At 43.7% G+C, this 14656-nt stretch overlaps 1 protein-coding gene across 5 annotated transcripts in view; it reads left to right on the plus strand.

The window, feature by feature from the left end:
* The window catches only part of DENND4A (DENN domain containing 4A), a 518288-nt gene that overhangs the window by 463643 nt on the left and 39989 nt on the right, over nucleotides 1-14656 (plus strand). For all 5 annotated transcript variants that reach the window (XM_069222901.1, XM_069222904.1, XM_069222905.1 and 2 more), the window contains 2 exons: nucleotides 1430-1643; nucleotides 2693-2947. In XM_069222901.1, the coding sequence (XP_069079002.1) occupies nucleotides 1430-1643; nucleotides 2693-2947 (469 nt within the window). The remainder of the gene's footprint in view (nucleotides 1-1429; nucleotides 1644-2692; nucleotides 2948-14656) is intronic.

Below are 14656 nucleotides of genomic sequence, written 5' to 3' on the forward strand. Positions count from 1 at the left end.
ACTACTCCCTCACATCTTCTGCATATGGATATCAATTCTTGTTCTCTACTGACAGATGTGGGCCCAGCCATACTTTGTAGTGACTTGCCTGTTCGTTCTTCTGAGCAATATGAGCATTTAAAAGCACTCCTAGAGAGTCTTTGCCTCAGGAGGCAATAGAACGCCAGTATGAGAAAGAGACCTACGCTGAAGTTCTTCCTCATTTTGGTTATGACAGTCATCAAGAGCAAATCTTTAAACACTTACCGTAAATTGGGTCGCTTCTTCACTAAAACGTAATACCAAGTAGCTGCTACTTCTACCACGAGGGTCAGTGAGCTACATGCCATTTTGACTACTGATTCTTAATTAGTGTCTTTAATAGATGTGAAGTGGCATTTCTCACACACCCTTTCGTCTTTTCAAAAAATCTATCTCCTTCAGTTATATCAGGCAATCTTGTTATCCTGGGTTTATCATATCTTAGGATATAGAAAATTGGGTATTAGTTCGAAAGAAGGGCACTCAATCATTTGGTCACATATAAATGAAAGGCTCCAGTGGATCTGCAGGCCACACGCAGATCCCAGGAACAGTCACTTTATGCAGTGGGACTTCTTACCAGTGTTTTCCAGCGCCAGTTCTCTATTTGATGTTCCTTGCACTTTGCTCCCCGTGTGAATGTTCTCCACTTGGTAATCCTTACCCACAAATTGTGAGTGGGCAGACACTAAATGCTACAACCAGTCCATGTTGCCTCGATAGTAGTCCCCTTTACTGTTAGTCTTTAGGCAGTTTTCTGTTATTAAGATAAATCATTCATCCGCTCTCAGGATATAGGCAGCAGTCGAATAAGTACCCAGCTTTAAGGGTGTGTGTGTGCAGCTACCATGTAAAATGTCAGTACTGGCATATAGAAAGAAGCAAATGCTTGTTATTGGTGGAGCTCTTTTCATTAATAGTTTGAAGGATTAACGCCCACTTACAACAATTGGTGGTTGTTGTAGTGGGAATGAGCTAAAGGACTGAATTTACTAAAGTCATCACAATGGTGTGTATTTCTTGTCTAATGTATTCTTGATAAACCTCTTCCTGGAGCAAACACTAAGAAACTGCCTTCAGTGTTATGGCATACTAGAAGCGGAAAGGTCCTGTTTTCTAACTGAGACTCTGTATGCTTAATTGTTTTTATTTCTGTTACGTTTTGGGGTCTTCGACATCCCACTCTTTAATATGTTTATTTGGCTTGAACTGTTTAAGGCAGATTAATAAACATTAGATTTTAATACAATTTGACATCCTGTCAGAGTTGATGTGTATACATTATGTGTAATCCTTTTTCTAGCTCCAATCTTTCTTGTACCTAGCATGAGGACATTCACCCTATTTCGAAACTCTATTTGAACCCATGAAGTGCATGATAAAACTTCTGCATTACTCGTTTTGTCAGGCTTGTAAAGCAGCAGAAAGATTCTCTGATTAGAAGCATGGAGATTCCTTCAGGACGAAGGAAGGAAGCCACCAACCTCCTTGAAGACTCTAGTCACCCAGTGGCCAGGAGCATCAGTGTGTTTGGACCACATGAAGAGAATGTGAAAGGAAAGCGGAAGATGACCCAGATTATTTCCACTGGCAGCCTCCCCACTAGCCTGCAGGAAACCGGGGTTTGTACCTCTATGTGCCATATATTATCTGTGTCCTTGTTTTCTTTTTCTACTCAATGTCAATAGAAAGCGCAAGTAATTTTCACATAAACATTACCCTGGGAAAGGGTCATGGATAAAGCTGGATAACTGTCTCATAATTATTAGAGCTAATGATGAAAACCATAAAAACCAAACTCACTAGTGTCCAACCTCCATTCCCTTAAAACAAATAATCAATGAGATCTTCAATGTTGGCCTTAATACTATTTTATTCCCTAATTTCATTCAGAAACAAACACATTTGTGAAATGCGGTTGCTTTCACTTAGATTAGAGCATGGGTCTTTCGACCTAAATTAAATCCCTTTTTTCATGCAAATTTTCATAACATGGCCTTGGAAGCACAATACCAGCAAACTTTCCCTGATCTTGTTTCTTAAGATGGGACTTCAGCTGGCTCTGCCGTCCAATATCTATGATATAGTGTCCCATCCACTACATGGCCCATCTGTCTTACAGCCACTATTTCAATGTATTGGAAGGCCGTCCCTAAATAGAGTGGACCTTCCATCACACAATTTCTGTACCCGGGGCCATCATTTGAGGCATGATGGTCCTGAGCAGGAAAGATAATCCAAGGCTCAGGTCGTTAAGAATTATTTATTGACAGTGCTTCCTACCATGCCTGCGGAGGAATTTTTGCCAAAATGATGTTCCACTTCACGGTAGCGATCTCTTGTTATGGTTGGTGTTCCTCCACCACAAACTGGCTGTCTAAATAACCCCTCTGACTTAAACATGAGCTGTCACACAGTTTAGGCAACATATGCCTATATTAATCTCTGTGCCCAGAAACCTGGCACTTGTAGAAATGAATCTTTGTTCAGCACCAGCAGAATTATCCATCCCAGATAAAAGTTTTGGCTAGATGCAAAAAAAATCAGGACCTATAAAACCAAAAGCTTTATTGCTCCTATGATGAGGAGGATGTTCTTATGGGATGTTCTCAGCAAGTAAGCTGCATTGTCATTGATCGCTCTGTTTTAATGATGATTTTTTTGTACTTAGGATCCTTTGAGCTTGGAATGGAGGTTGTCCAACCCAGAACCTGTCACAGTTCCTTACCTCAGTCCGCTGGTGGTGTGGAAAGAGCTGGAGAGCCTGCTAGAAAATGAAGGTGATCTGGCTATCACCGTGGCAGGATTTGTGGATCATCATCCCATTGTGTTCTGGAATCTGGTGTGGTATTTCAGACGCCTGGAGTTGCCTAGTAACCTGCCTGGACTGATACTTTCCTCTGAGCACTGCAACCGGAACTCAAAGGTATTTTGGGGTGACATTGTGCAAGGGAAGAGATTAAGAAACTTTAATGTTTGGAACAAATGTTGGCATTGTGATCTAGAGACTTACTTCAAGCTAAGTTGTGAGATTTGTACTTGTGATGCTATGCATGCAAATACATAAGTAGGCTTGAAGCCACCTTGAACCCACTAACCATGACAAAGATGATTCTGATTTGAATAATTGTTTTTTATATTGCACAACTTTAAAGCAGTGGGGAGGAGTGTGCATGGAGGAGATAAGATCCAGAAATGTACATGCTGAGATGTGCTCTGGAATGTCTGGGGTCCTTGAGTTAAAGGCCCCTAAAAACAAGAACATTTTTAGTTTTTTCAATAAATATTCTTTATGCCTTCATGGCTAAGATTGTGAGGGAAGGAATTGGAGCACTGTCTCTCAAAGGCATGTTCTTAATAGTTTGAATGGAAAGCACATTCAGGGATGCTGATGTAAGATGTCTGGTCAGCTAGTACTTGTGATAGACCTTCCTTAGGTGGGTCAGGCCACCTATTGTATTGCTCCATCTACACTGTGTAAACTGTGTTTGTTATTTTATTGTTAGCCAGTGTAGCACTTAACTTGCATAGGTGGTATTAGATTGGGGCAGTCTTGAGATGAAGCAAGTGGCATGAGACTGAGCCCTTTTCTGAGTAGTGATTGTTGTAAATGATAAGACCTTTCTAGATTGCCATGTAGTACAACAATCTGAAAGATAGCATGTGTAGACGTGTGGTCTGATGTGGAAGAAGTAGTAGGGTTAGAAGATTCATTACCACATTACTGATATTACACATTACTGATATGGGAGAGATAAATACCTGATAAGAATCCAACCAAAGTGGGTGGTTTCAGATTTTCTGGTCTAGCTTGGGGTTGGATGGAGGGGAGGTGGACTGGGGACAAACATGTTGACTGGTTGAACACAAACCTGGAAGAGGCACGAGGCCCACAAATTTCAGACTTCAAAACATTGAGGCAGAGCTTATTTTGAATCATCTCTTTTTCTGTCGTATTGTGCTTTTAGAGTAAACTGTTGATGGCAGTTTGAGCTTTATAAACATCTAGAAGCATAACACACTGTAACAAGTGTTAAAAATAACACTTAAATCCAGAACCCTCTTTGAATGGCCGTCAGTTAGGGTTACTCTAAACAAAGAAGAGAGTAAGAGGAGTGGTCCAGCTAAGGATTGTATCCTGCCATCGAGACACTACCAAATCAAAATAGACAATTCAGATGCAGGATAGCCAGATGTATTTGCAAAGTGTTATATGGATACCTTAGATTAGAAAGTGTGGGCCTCGTAAAAAAAAAAAAAATGGAGGCAAGCCCTCACCCACCAAACCAAGTGGAGTGCTTCATCATCAAATTTACTCCACATCTGTCCAAACTTTTTAGAGGAAAGGGTGTATTCTCAAGTTTAGAGGAGTTCTTTATATGAAGGTGTGAGTATCCCTTGTGGCGTATTGGGATCCAACACAAGTGTTTAAAATTCTCTATGGGTGTCCCAAAGTGACATATTTGAAAATAATTTAAGTTACTTTTACCTTGACATGAAAACTTTGATTGTGATTGACAGGTCCACAAATGACCTTTAAATCCATCTAAGTGGGGCAAAGGATACTGCTTGACCTTCTTAAATGCCATTTCCGTTTGTTTCCTACAACGACTTCTACAATAGCCATATCTATGTGTTGACTTTTTCCCATTTTCATTCTCGTACTGGAGGAAACCCCAGCACCGGTCCGAAATGTTGTCTTTATGCCTGCTTTTCCCATTCCAGTCACTTTATATGCTGCCTCCTCCTTAGCATACACCTCTAAGCTGGTGTTCTACTTCTCAACCTTGGTTGCATTGTTGATTGACTTATTCCTTCTATTGCTCCATTCCGTACTTCTGTCATTCAGCTGCTCTATGGTCTTTATGGTCTTACTGAGAACATGCACTATGCCATTGTATGATCAACTACTGCCAGAGCAATTATTGATTTGTGGATGGTATAATCACACACTGTTTACATGTTCCCCAAGCAGAATACTACTTGGTCTCCAAAAGGTGTGAAATTATGCAGTCTGTGATGATTCAGTTATCTACAATCTGAAGATATCTGATAGACTTCTAACTGCAGATTCCTTACCTTAGAATATTCCTCAGGCTCAGCTCTCCCCATGCTGCTGCATTGCTCCTGCTTTCTCCTTGCTTTTCCCTCGATTTCACAGATTTTTTTTCCCTTGTTTTTTGCCCAGTTTTTTTGCATGCCTCCTTTTGGTTTTTCCCTAGTTTTTACCGCTTTCTCCTTGCCTGGTCCCCTGTTTTTTTGTCTGCCCTCTCCTTGCTTTTCCATTGTTTTCATTGCTTTCACCTTGCTTTTTCCCTGGTTTTTGTGTGCATTCTACTTGCTTTTCCCTCGTTTTCACTGCTTTCTCCTTGCTTTTTTCATGTTTTTAGTGTGCCTTTTCCTTGCTTATCCTTCATTTTCACAGCTTTCTCCCCTCTTTTTCCCTCATTGGCACTCATACCTGCCGCTCCTTGTTTCGCATCTCCCGCCTAGCCCCGACCACCGCCTCCCAGTGTCCCTCCCTTCTCCCAGGACAGGCCCAGCTCTTCCTGTGCCTTTGCATCGCTCTTTTTCTTGTCTTCTCCTTGATGTTTCTCCCGATTTATTTTTTGAGTGCATTCTCCTAGCTTTTCCCGTTGTCCTCACTGCTTCCTCCTTGCTTTTTCCCCCGTTGTGTGTACACTCTCTTTGCTTTTTCCTTGTTTTCATTGCTTTCGCCTTGCTTTTTCCCATTTTTTTGTGTGCCGTCTCCTTGCTTTTCCATTGCTTTCACTACTTTCTCCTTGCTTTCACCCACTGTCTGTCTTTTGCTTGCTTTTCCCTCACTCTCATTGCTTTCTACTTGCTTTTTCTCCCTTTTTGTGTATGCCTTCTCCTTGCATTTTCCTAGTTTTCACTGCTTTCTCCTTAGTTTTTCCTGTGTTTTGTGTGCCTTCTCCTTGCTTTTCCCTCTTTTTCACTGCTTCCTCTTTGCTTTTCCCCCTGTTTTTTTGTGTGCCTTCTATTTGTTTTTCCCTCGTTTTTTGTGCCTTCTCATTGCTTTTCCCTCTCTCTCACGGTTTTTTCCTTGCTTTTTCCTCCGTTTTTTGTGTGTGCCTTCCCCTTGCTTTCCCCTTGTTTTCACTGCTTTCTCCGGGTCCTGCAAGTGCCTGGATGCTTTGTCAGGTGATTAGCTGTGCTTTACAAATCCTGATTAATTAATTGACTGGATCAAGAAATTTTCAAGCAGTGCCTCTCCACGCCAGTTGGTAGCATCGATCTGTTTGGCATACGCATCAGATGTGATGTGCGGCGTGCCTATATAGGTGCCACCCCAGTGCGCTGACACCAGTTGTTTTTTTTCCCTTTCCACACCATCAGTGCAGCTCTAGAGAGGGCTACCTCAGTCCATTTCTTGGAGCATTTTTCACATGCTTTTTCAACCCTTTTGAGCTTTTTGCTCCCAGGGTTAGTCCGGATGTCCCCTAAACAAAAAAATAATAAAAAAAAAAAACTTGGTGGGTTTAAACCCTGTGGTTTCTTTGACAGACCCCCACTTGGTTTGTTTCTGGTGGCTGGAGCCAGGCCACAACTCCAAGGCCTACCTCACTGCGCACCATGAATCCAAAGACAATTCGGGAGCATTTCTTGAAGCTCCTGGTTGCCCAGCACCATTCAACTCCCAGACACTTCAGGTCCCAGATACGTGGAAAGTCTCTGCCAGTTCACTGAGCCTCTCAGGGTGCTAGTTATTGTGCTCAAAATCATTGTCGGGTAAGTCCCTCTAACTTCTCTCCATCAGTCCAAGTCTTTGGACAAGGTGCAGAAATGACGCCACCATTCCAGGTCCCTCTCCCATGCCTCAGCCGCAGAGCCCGAGTCTGGGTCTGCTCCATGCCTCCCAGAATTTCCTTTAGCTGGAGCGACCCCACCCAGTTAAGAGTTTTAGGAGGTCATACGCGTCATATTTGGGCAGGCCTACCCCTCTTGAACACTTTCCAACCCCACGGAATCAGCAGGTGCCCCTATACTTGGATCCATTCCTCGATCCAGATCAGCTCCTTCCCGTAGCCCGGCAGTGACATCATTCTGTAGACCGCCAATGGCTCAACATTTTCTTTGGCGCTGGCTGGAACTCGGCCTTCCGAATCATAGCCAGAGCCTACTTTTTTCCAATCTGCCCTATAGAGAGTACAACTGTGAGGGATTGGAGTATGCTTATGGCTAACCTAACCTCTTGATAAAGTCCAAAGAGAATTGGTTCGAAGAGCTGGTGGATGCCAAGGTTTGGACATCTGGCTTAGTTTCTCCTCCTAGTGTTGCTATGGAGGAAGGGGCTTCAATTGCCTTGGTGCTGAGGATGGCGGCTGAGTTCCTGTACCTTATGCTGCCACTGGTGGCAGTCAAGATGAACATCTTGACAGATGCTTCACTGGAGGGGTTCCTGCAGAAACTCTCCTCTCCCTTAACAGAGCCCTCACAGATGTTCTGCTCAGGGCATGGGCCAAGCCCTCCTCAGGGGCACCTGCACGCAGTACAATTGCCCACCGGCCTGCATTCCTCACCCAGCACTCCATCCCAGAAAGCCTGGTCGTTTAGACCTCCACATCCAAACACTCCGACCCCATGCCTAGCTGAGGTTTACTGGCTTTTCGTGGGATGTCCAAGTATCCCTTATGGACTTGCTCTTCGATGACACCGCCTCTTTGGCAACAAGACATATTTTGCCCTCGACTGCTTTAAGGACAGCAGGGTCACTAGAATTCTCCAGTGCCCCGCATCAGCCCCACTCTGCCTTTCGCCCCCTTCTGTGGCCAACAAACGCCTCCATTCCAACCCGGCCAACAGGCTTCCCAGTCTTTTCGGGACTGCGGACGCAGTTGCCAAAAGCCCTGTGGGACCCAAGGTGAGAGATCTGCCCAGTCCGGCACTACCTCGGCAGCTGCGTCCTCCAACCCCCTTTAGTTTGCCGTCACACCATCACGGTAAACCAGTTGGTGGCAGAATGAAGCACCATCTGTCCCACTGGTAGTCCACATTATTGGTTAAATGGGTGCTCCAAATTTTTCCGCTGGATTTCACCCTTCAATTCAACAAAACCCTGCGGCCTGATTAAAGAATGACCACCTTTCCCTGCTCCGCCAGGAAGTGCAGACTCTTTTAGCCAAAGGTGCCATAAAGAGAAGGCTGGCATCAGAAGTAGGTCCTGGTTGATGATCCTGCTACATTCTGGTGCCCAAAAAGGACAGAGGTCTCCACCCTATATTAGATGTGCACCCTCTCAACTTCTTCCTGAAGAAAGAGGTATTCAAGACGCTAACGTTAGCTCAGGTCCTGTCTGCTCTGGAGTCTGGATTGTAGCACTAGACTTGCAATGTACCTATTTTCACATACCTGTCCTGCCTGCCTACAGGTGTTATGTGCAGTCCACGGTCGCCACAAGCACTTTGTGCTCCTTTTAACCTTACCAGTGCCCCTTAGGTGTTCACAAAGGTGATGGCAGTGGTCGTAGTCTATCTGTGGAGGTCAGGGGTTCTGTTCTTCCCCTACCTCGACGACTGCCTGTTGAATGCTGGCTTGCCCCAGGCAGCCGCCTCCCACCTCAAGACTATGGCGACCTACTGCATTCACTGAGATTCACTATCAACATGCGAAAGTCTCACCCTACTCCCTTTCAGACACTCCCTTTCATTGAAGCTGTTCTAGACAGTACAGTTTCGACCCTATCCTCAGGATTGGTAAGTCTAGGATATTCAGGCTATGATTCTGAAATTTCAGCCTCTGTCCTGGATTTTGGTGAGGTTGACTATGAGGCTGCTGGTTCTCACAGCCACCTGCATCATAACACATACCCACTGGCATATCCGGGCTTTTCATTGGGTCCTGAAGTCTCAGTGGGCACAGCATTGGGGGAATCTCTCTGACCCGTTCTAGATATTGGAAGGAACTGCAAAAGATGTGCAGTGGTGGCTGACAATCCGCGATTGGGTCAGCGGCAGACTCCTCTTCCTTCTTCATCTAGAGCTGACTGTGGTGACAGATGTGTCGCTCCTGGATTGAGGCGGCCATCTGGGAGTGGTGGAGATCAGAGGACTCTGCTCTCTGGCAGAGTCTCAGCTCCACATCATCCTGTTGGAGTTGAGAGTGATTCACCCGACATTGAAAGCCTTTTTTCCTTCCATCAAGAAAAGGTAGTTCAGGTGTTCACGGACAACACCACCGCCATATGGTATTGCAAAAAGCAGGGCGAGGTGGGTTTGAGTTGCCTGTGTCAAGAGGACCTACATCTGTGGACATGGCTGGAACATCACAACATATTCCTGGTTTTACAAAACAAGCTGTGAATTCCAGGGCAGACAAACTCAGCTGTCGATGCCTCATGGGTCACAAATGGCTTTTCCACCTGGTGGTAGTGCAAAGTCCCTTCCGCGATTAGGGAGAGCTATTCACCACCACAGAGAATATGCAGTGTCAGCACTTCTGCGAGCTGGAGTCTCCAAGACTGCTCTCACTTGGAGATGCATTTTGTCTCAAGTGGACGTCAGACCTCCTGTAGGCCTTTCTGTCTATATTACTCCTGCCCAGAGTTCTCAAGGATATCAGGAACAACCAGGCCCAAGTAATTCATGTGACTCCGGATTGGCCATAGAGAGTATGGTATCATGAGCATGAGCATCGGTCCTCTGTTCAGGCTGCCCTTTTTAGGAGGATCTCCTCTCACAGCAACAGGGCAATCTCCTGTACCCAAACCTGCGCATGGGCTGCCTGCATGCATGGAGACAGCTGTGGCAACCAATAGTGTTTGTCCTCCCTCCAGAAGTCTGCAGTGTCATTTGGGCAGTCAGGTGTCCCTCAGCCAAGAGTAAGCACATGCTGTTGGCTCAAGTTTGTGGCGTGGTGAACTTCCAAAAATGTTGATCCTTTCTTTGCACCTTTGCCCAGGTTTTCATTTGTTCTCTCGTTAGCCTCGCAAGGCTTTGTTTTGAGCACAGTAAAATGGCATTTTTTCAGTCCTGTAGGCTTTCATGCAGTTGCCTGTCAACCCTCTCTGTTCTAGTCTTTTATGATTCGTTTTCTGAAAGGACTCCAACTCATGTTTGCTCTGAAATTCTTCATCTTTCCCCAATGAGAACTGAACTTATTCTTGACATTTTTAACGTTCTCACCCTTCGAGCACATGCATAGCTGCACTCTGTCTGTTGACCATCCAAACAGCCTTTCTAGTGACACTTACATCAGCCAGGAGGGTCAATGAGCTACATGATCTGCTATGCTCTGGCCAGAAAGCACCCCTCCTGCCGAGGTCCTGCGGGCTCATTCCACCAGTGCCAATGCTGCCCCCACTGTTTTAGCTCGTTGTCCCTGTCCTGGATGTCTTGTCAGACTGCGACGTAAGCATCACTGCACACGTTTAAAAAGCACCACTGCCTGGACAGTCATGTCCGTCATAATGTAAATTTTGCCTGTTCAGTCCTCCAGGACTTCCTGGTTTGAATTTGTTCACAGACCCACCTCTAGGGACTTATTGCTTGGATATCTATTCTATGGTAAGGAATCTGCAGCTATAAATCTTTTTCAGATGATCAGGTTAATTACTTTCCATAAATCCTTATCTGGTAGAGACTCTGTATAGCTGCAGATTCCTTACTGACTCATCTTCTTCAGTTCTTCAAATTGGTTTTCCAACTAGTATGGCCACTGTAGGTCTTTGGTGTCGGCACACTGGTACATCAGCATTCCGTCGTTGCTCCGTGCTTCTGGTGTGGAAATGTCATGAAAAGTAACTTTTGCCAGAGGAGTAGGGTGGTGCCTATGTAGGTATGGATGACACTGCCGACACATAGCCATTCAACTTAATCTACAGGTATGCAAATGTAGTGCTTGAAAATTTCCAGTAGCGGTCTGACGCCTGGGGAATATTCTAAGGTAAGGAATCTGCAGTTAGATAGTCCTGATCAGATTAGACGTTACTGAAAGTAAGTAACTTGTTCGCTTCACCAGTCCTTTAATTCCTTTATTGGTTTTAGGTTAAAGTCAGAGGACCTGTTTATAATATCCCTGTTATGTTTCAAGTGCATTAGGGTATATAATTTTAGCTTTTGAATTTTGAAATGTAAGTTTTTCAGTTCTGAACTTTCTTTTAGTACAAGTTTTATAAAGGTATCTATGTCAGTCGAGGTAAGTATCATACCAGTGGCAGCATTGGAGCCTTGGTAGGTGTTTTCAGTAAAAAATGACTGTAGCTGAAATTATCAGAAGAGAAACCTTTCTCCGCTTGTAGTTCAGAATAATCCGTTCTCCCGCTAATTTCACCTGAGGATGAAATTACATAGCTATAATTTTGACAATAGTAGCTGTTATGATTTGGTCAAAAACATTACCCGATGGCACCATCATGCTAGTCATTGTGAGAGGATTTTTTACCATTCCTAATGTTGGTGCTTGGTTTGGTGTTTCCTTAGTGGAAAATTGCCACTCAGCCTCCCTCTCCAACTCCATGATCCTATTGTTCAGCGATTGGCAGATCAGAAGCCCAACCACAAATCGGAACAGCTCCTGCCCTGGCAAAGAAACCAATGCCACCATGAGCCCTACGCCTCGTGGCCCATCTGCCACACAGCCACTGGTTTACAGCGACCGACTTTTAGGTTGCGCATTCTAGGCCTCTTCTATATACTTTAGTATATACTTCCTTGTGGGCTCTCTTCTTTTTCATTGGTTTGTTTTAGTGTCTCTAAAAAAAATCCTTGCTTGCTAGTGGTCAGTCCTTTCTCTTTGTCTCACCCTTTCCTCAGTTGTACGCTCCCCTGGAGCATGGCCCCAGCACTGGTACCCTTCCACTTGTGCCACTATAGCATATGCTTAGGGACTACTTTTTTCTTAGGTTAAGAGCATTTGACCAGAACGCTGGATGATTTTAGTAACTCTATGTAAACAGGGTTGTAAATCATGTTCTTCTCTGGTTATACGTGCTATTTATTCAGAGACCGAGTTCAAATGTTAGAGGCTGTTTTTGAGGGCGCCTGTTCCACCCCTGCCTTAGCCGCGCTAAGACAATCGTGACCACAACTATATTTACATCAATTTCCTTGCAACACCGTCAATGCGTAGAGAAAATTGCTACAGTTATAATATTTCATGTATGTTCCCCCAATTTAAGATGGCTCCCCCACGTCCTGCGTAATGACATCATGACGAGGCTGTCTCTTTTCATTCGCCGTTGCTTGTTATTGTTGAACCCTCCTCCTGGACGTATACTGTGGCCATGGGAATTGTGCACTCAACATCCAATGCTCTGATGATGAAAATTATTTGTGAACCAGTCCACAGTTGTAATCTGCTGCGTTACCAGGGCAAAAAGAGGATTCACTTTATCAGCTAATTTATCTCCGTAACGATCAGTGTCGAGAGAAATGGTTGCACTCAGACGGAGTCAATAACAGCAGCGAATCACAGGCTTTCAGAGCTCCACTCACACCCAGCAGGCCTACACATTTTAAGTGGAAAATAAAATGTGTGAAGCTGTACATATCCGTAATAGCCAAACAACATCTTCTTTTCATGGCCTTTACTATCTGTGAAATCTGCTCTGACCTAACAGCAAGAAAGAAACTCTTAATGCCTTAATTTAGCAGACACCTTCATCACCAGTCTATCATGGCTGCTGTGTCCACAAAGAAACAAAGAATAGTCAGTAATAGAACTCTTTAAGAATTAGAGTGACCTTCGTACCACAGTCATCCCTTCACAGTCTGAAATATGGTGCTAGTTTCAGTTAATCCATACCTCTGGGCACAATCAAGACTCTGCCTTCGCCGGTCACTGAATATTTCAGGTGTAATGTTAAGGCCAGGTCTATTTTGTCAGTTTGCTTTTTGTGTTTGGGCTGTCATGACCACTGTGGCTTAGGGGTCAGGCATAACATCGGGAAACAGATATACTTTATTTCTGTTCTGATGCAACATACCCAATTTGTTTTTTTTGTTTTTTATATATATATATATATATATATATATATATATATATATATATATATATATATATATATATATATATATTTAAACTATTTCACTGCAGCAACTTTCTAACAAATCAGATATCTGTTAGAAATGCATTTGGTAGCAGTAATACTATAATGTGGGTATTGAGACTTTTTCTCCCAATTTACCAATATCCTGATGATATCAAGAACCAAGCAAACACAATTTTACTAAAGAGGGCTAAATAGTTCTTATCCTGGGGCAAATCCCAGGGGCTGTACTAACAGCGCAGAAATGTACTGGAGTAGATTTATCACCAAGGTTAAGAAAATTCAAAATAGCTCCTGTTGCTGCCAGAACTTCTGTGACTTGATGTGGGCTTACAACATCTTTCAAAACTTGCAAAAATGTGCAGCAAGTTGATTGTCAGGCATTCTACAGCTAATATTATCTAAAGAGTCATCTGCCACCTTTTAGTCGTTATGACCGTCTTCTGACTTCCACCAAATAAAACCACTCTCTATTTTATACCCCAAAGCCTCAAGATGCAGAGTAATAAAACCAAGGATGTCGTAGACAACTGACACCCATACTATTTAAAAAAAACATTGTTATGCATGGCTTTCACTGATTGCCACTAGCGTGAATGCCAGTTTTAACTCTGGTAATTTACTGCTATGACACAACAACAGTGGTTAACAAAAGCTGTTATCCAAAGTGCTAAATCATGAAGGAATTCCAGGCTACTCTGGCAGAGCTCTCACAGAGCCTGTCAGTTCAGCTCTGCAGAGCAGAGAACACATCAGAGGAGGAATGAGAAAGGAGTGTCAAGGAAAGCCAGAGGGTGGTGGGGGTGGCTGACAGAAGGTCAGTTTTTAGGTCGAACGCACATTCGCTTTTCGACCTGTTGTAAGTATTCCGTAGGCTTTTAACCACGCCCATTTCATGGCCATCACTTTCACTCATTAATGGGATTGCCTTTTGAAAATCCCTTGATGTAATTGGTAAATACTTTACGTTTGTCCCGGCCTGGGGTGGTTTTGTTACTGCCTTGCTGACTGACCCTGTGACATGAATTATTGCACGGTTGCGATAGACTTTGCTGCGGGTGAACTATTTTTTTTCTTTTATTTCTCCCCTTCGTGCTCCATGGCGGCCATGGCACTAACATCGCAGAAAGTGTGCTGGTCACATTTTTCACACTGTTACCTAATCACTCATTTTTTTGGGGCTCTCCCCTAAGTACATTCACTCTCCAGAAAGAACATTAATCGGCAGTTATTTTGACATTTTACATTAGATGCACTCTGTGATCTGCCTAGTATACATTCTTTGGAGCAGGCATATTAACCCCCTCTGCACTACTTTATGATGAGTCTAAGCTTCCACTAGATAAAACTGTGTTCTCTCTCCAGAATGAACATTAATCACCAGAGTTGTTTTGACATTTTTACATTATAAGCAGTCTGATTTGCTTAGCACACGTTCTAAATAGCAGACATGTTAGCCCTGTATGCCACCATACAATGAGTCCAAGCTTCCACTAGACAAAAATATGTTCTCTCTCCAGAAAGAACATAAATTGCCAGAGTTATTTTGCCATTTTGACATTATATTCACTTTGTGAATTGCCTAGTATACATTCTTTTCAGCAGGCACATTAACCCTTTGTGCTA

Source organism: Pleurodeles waltl, chromosome 3_1 (assembly GCF_031143425.1).
Source record: "Pleurodeles waltl isolate 20211129_DDA chromosome 3_1, aPleWal1.hap1.20221129, whole genome shotgun sequence".
Classification (NCBI taxonomy): domain Eukaryota; kingdom Metazoa; phylum Chordata; class Amphibia; order Caudata; family Salamandridae; genus Pleurodeles; species Pleurodeles waltl.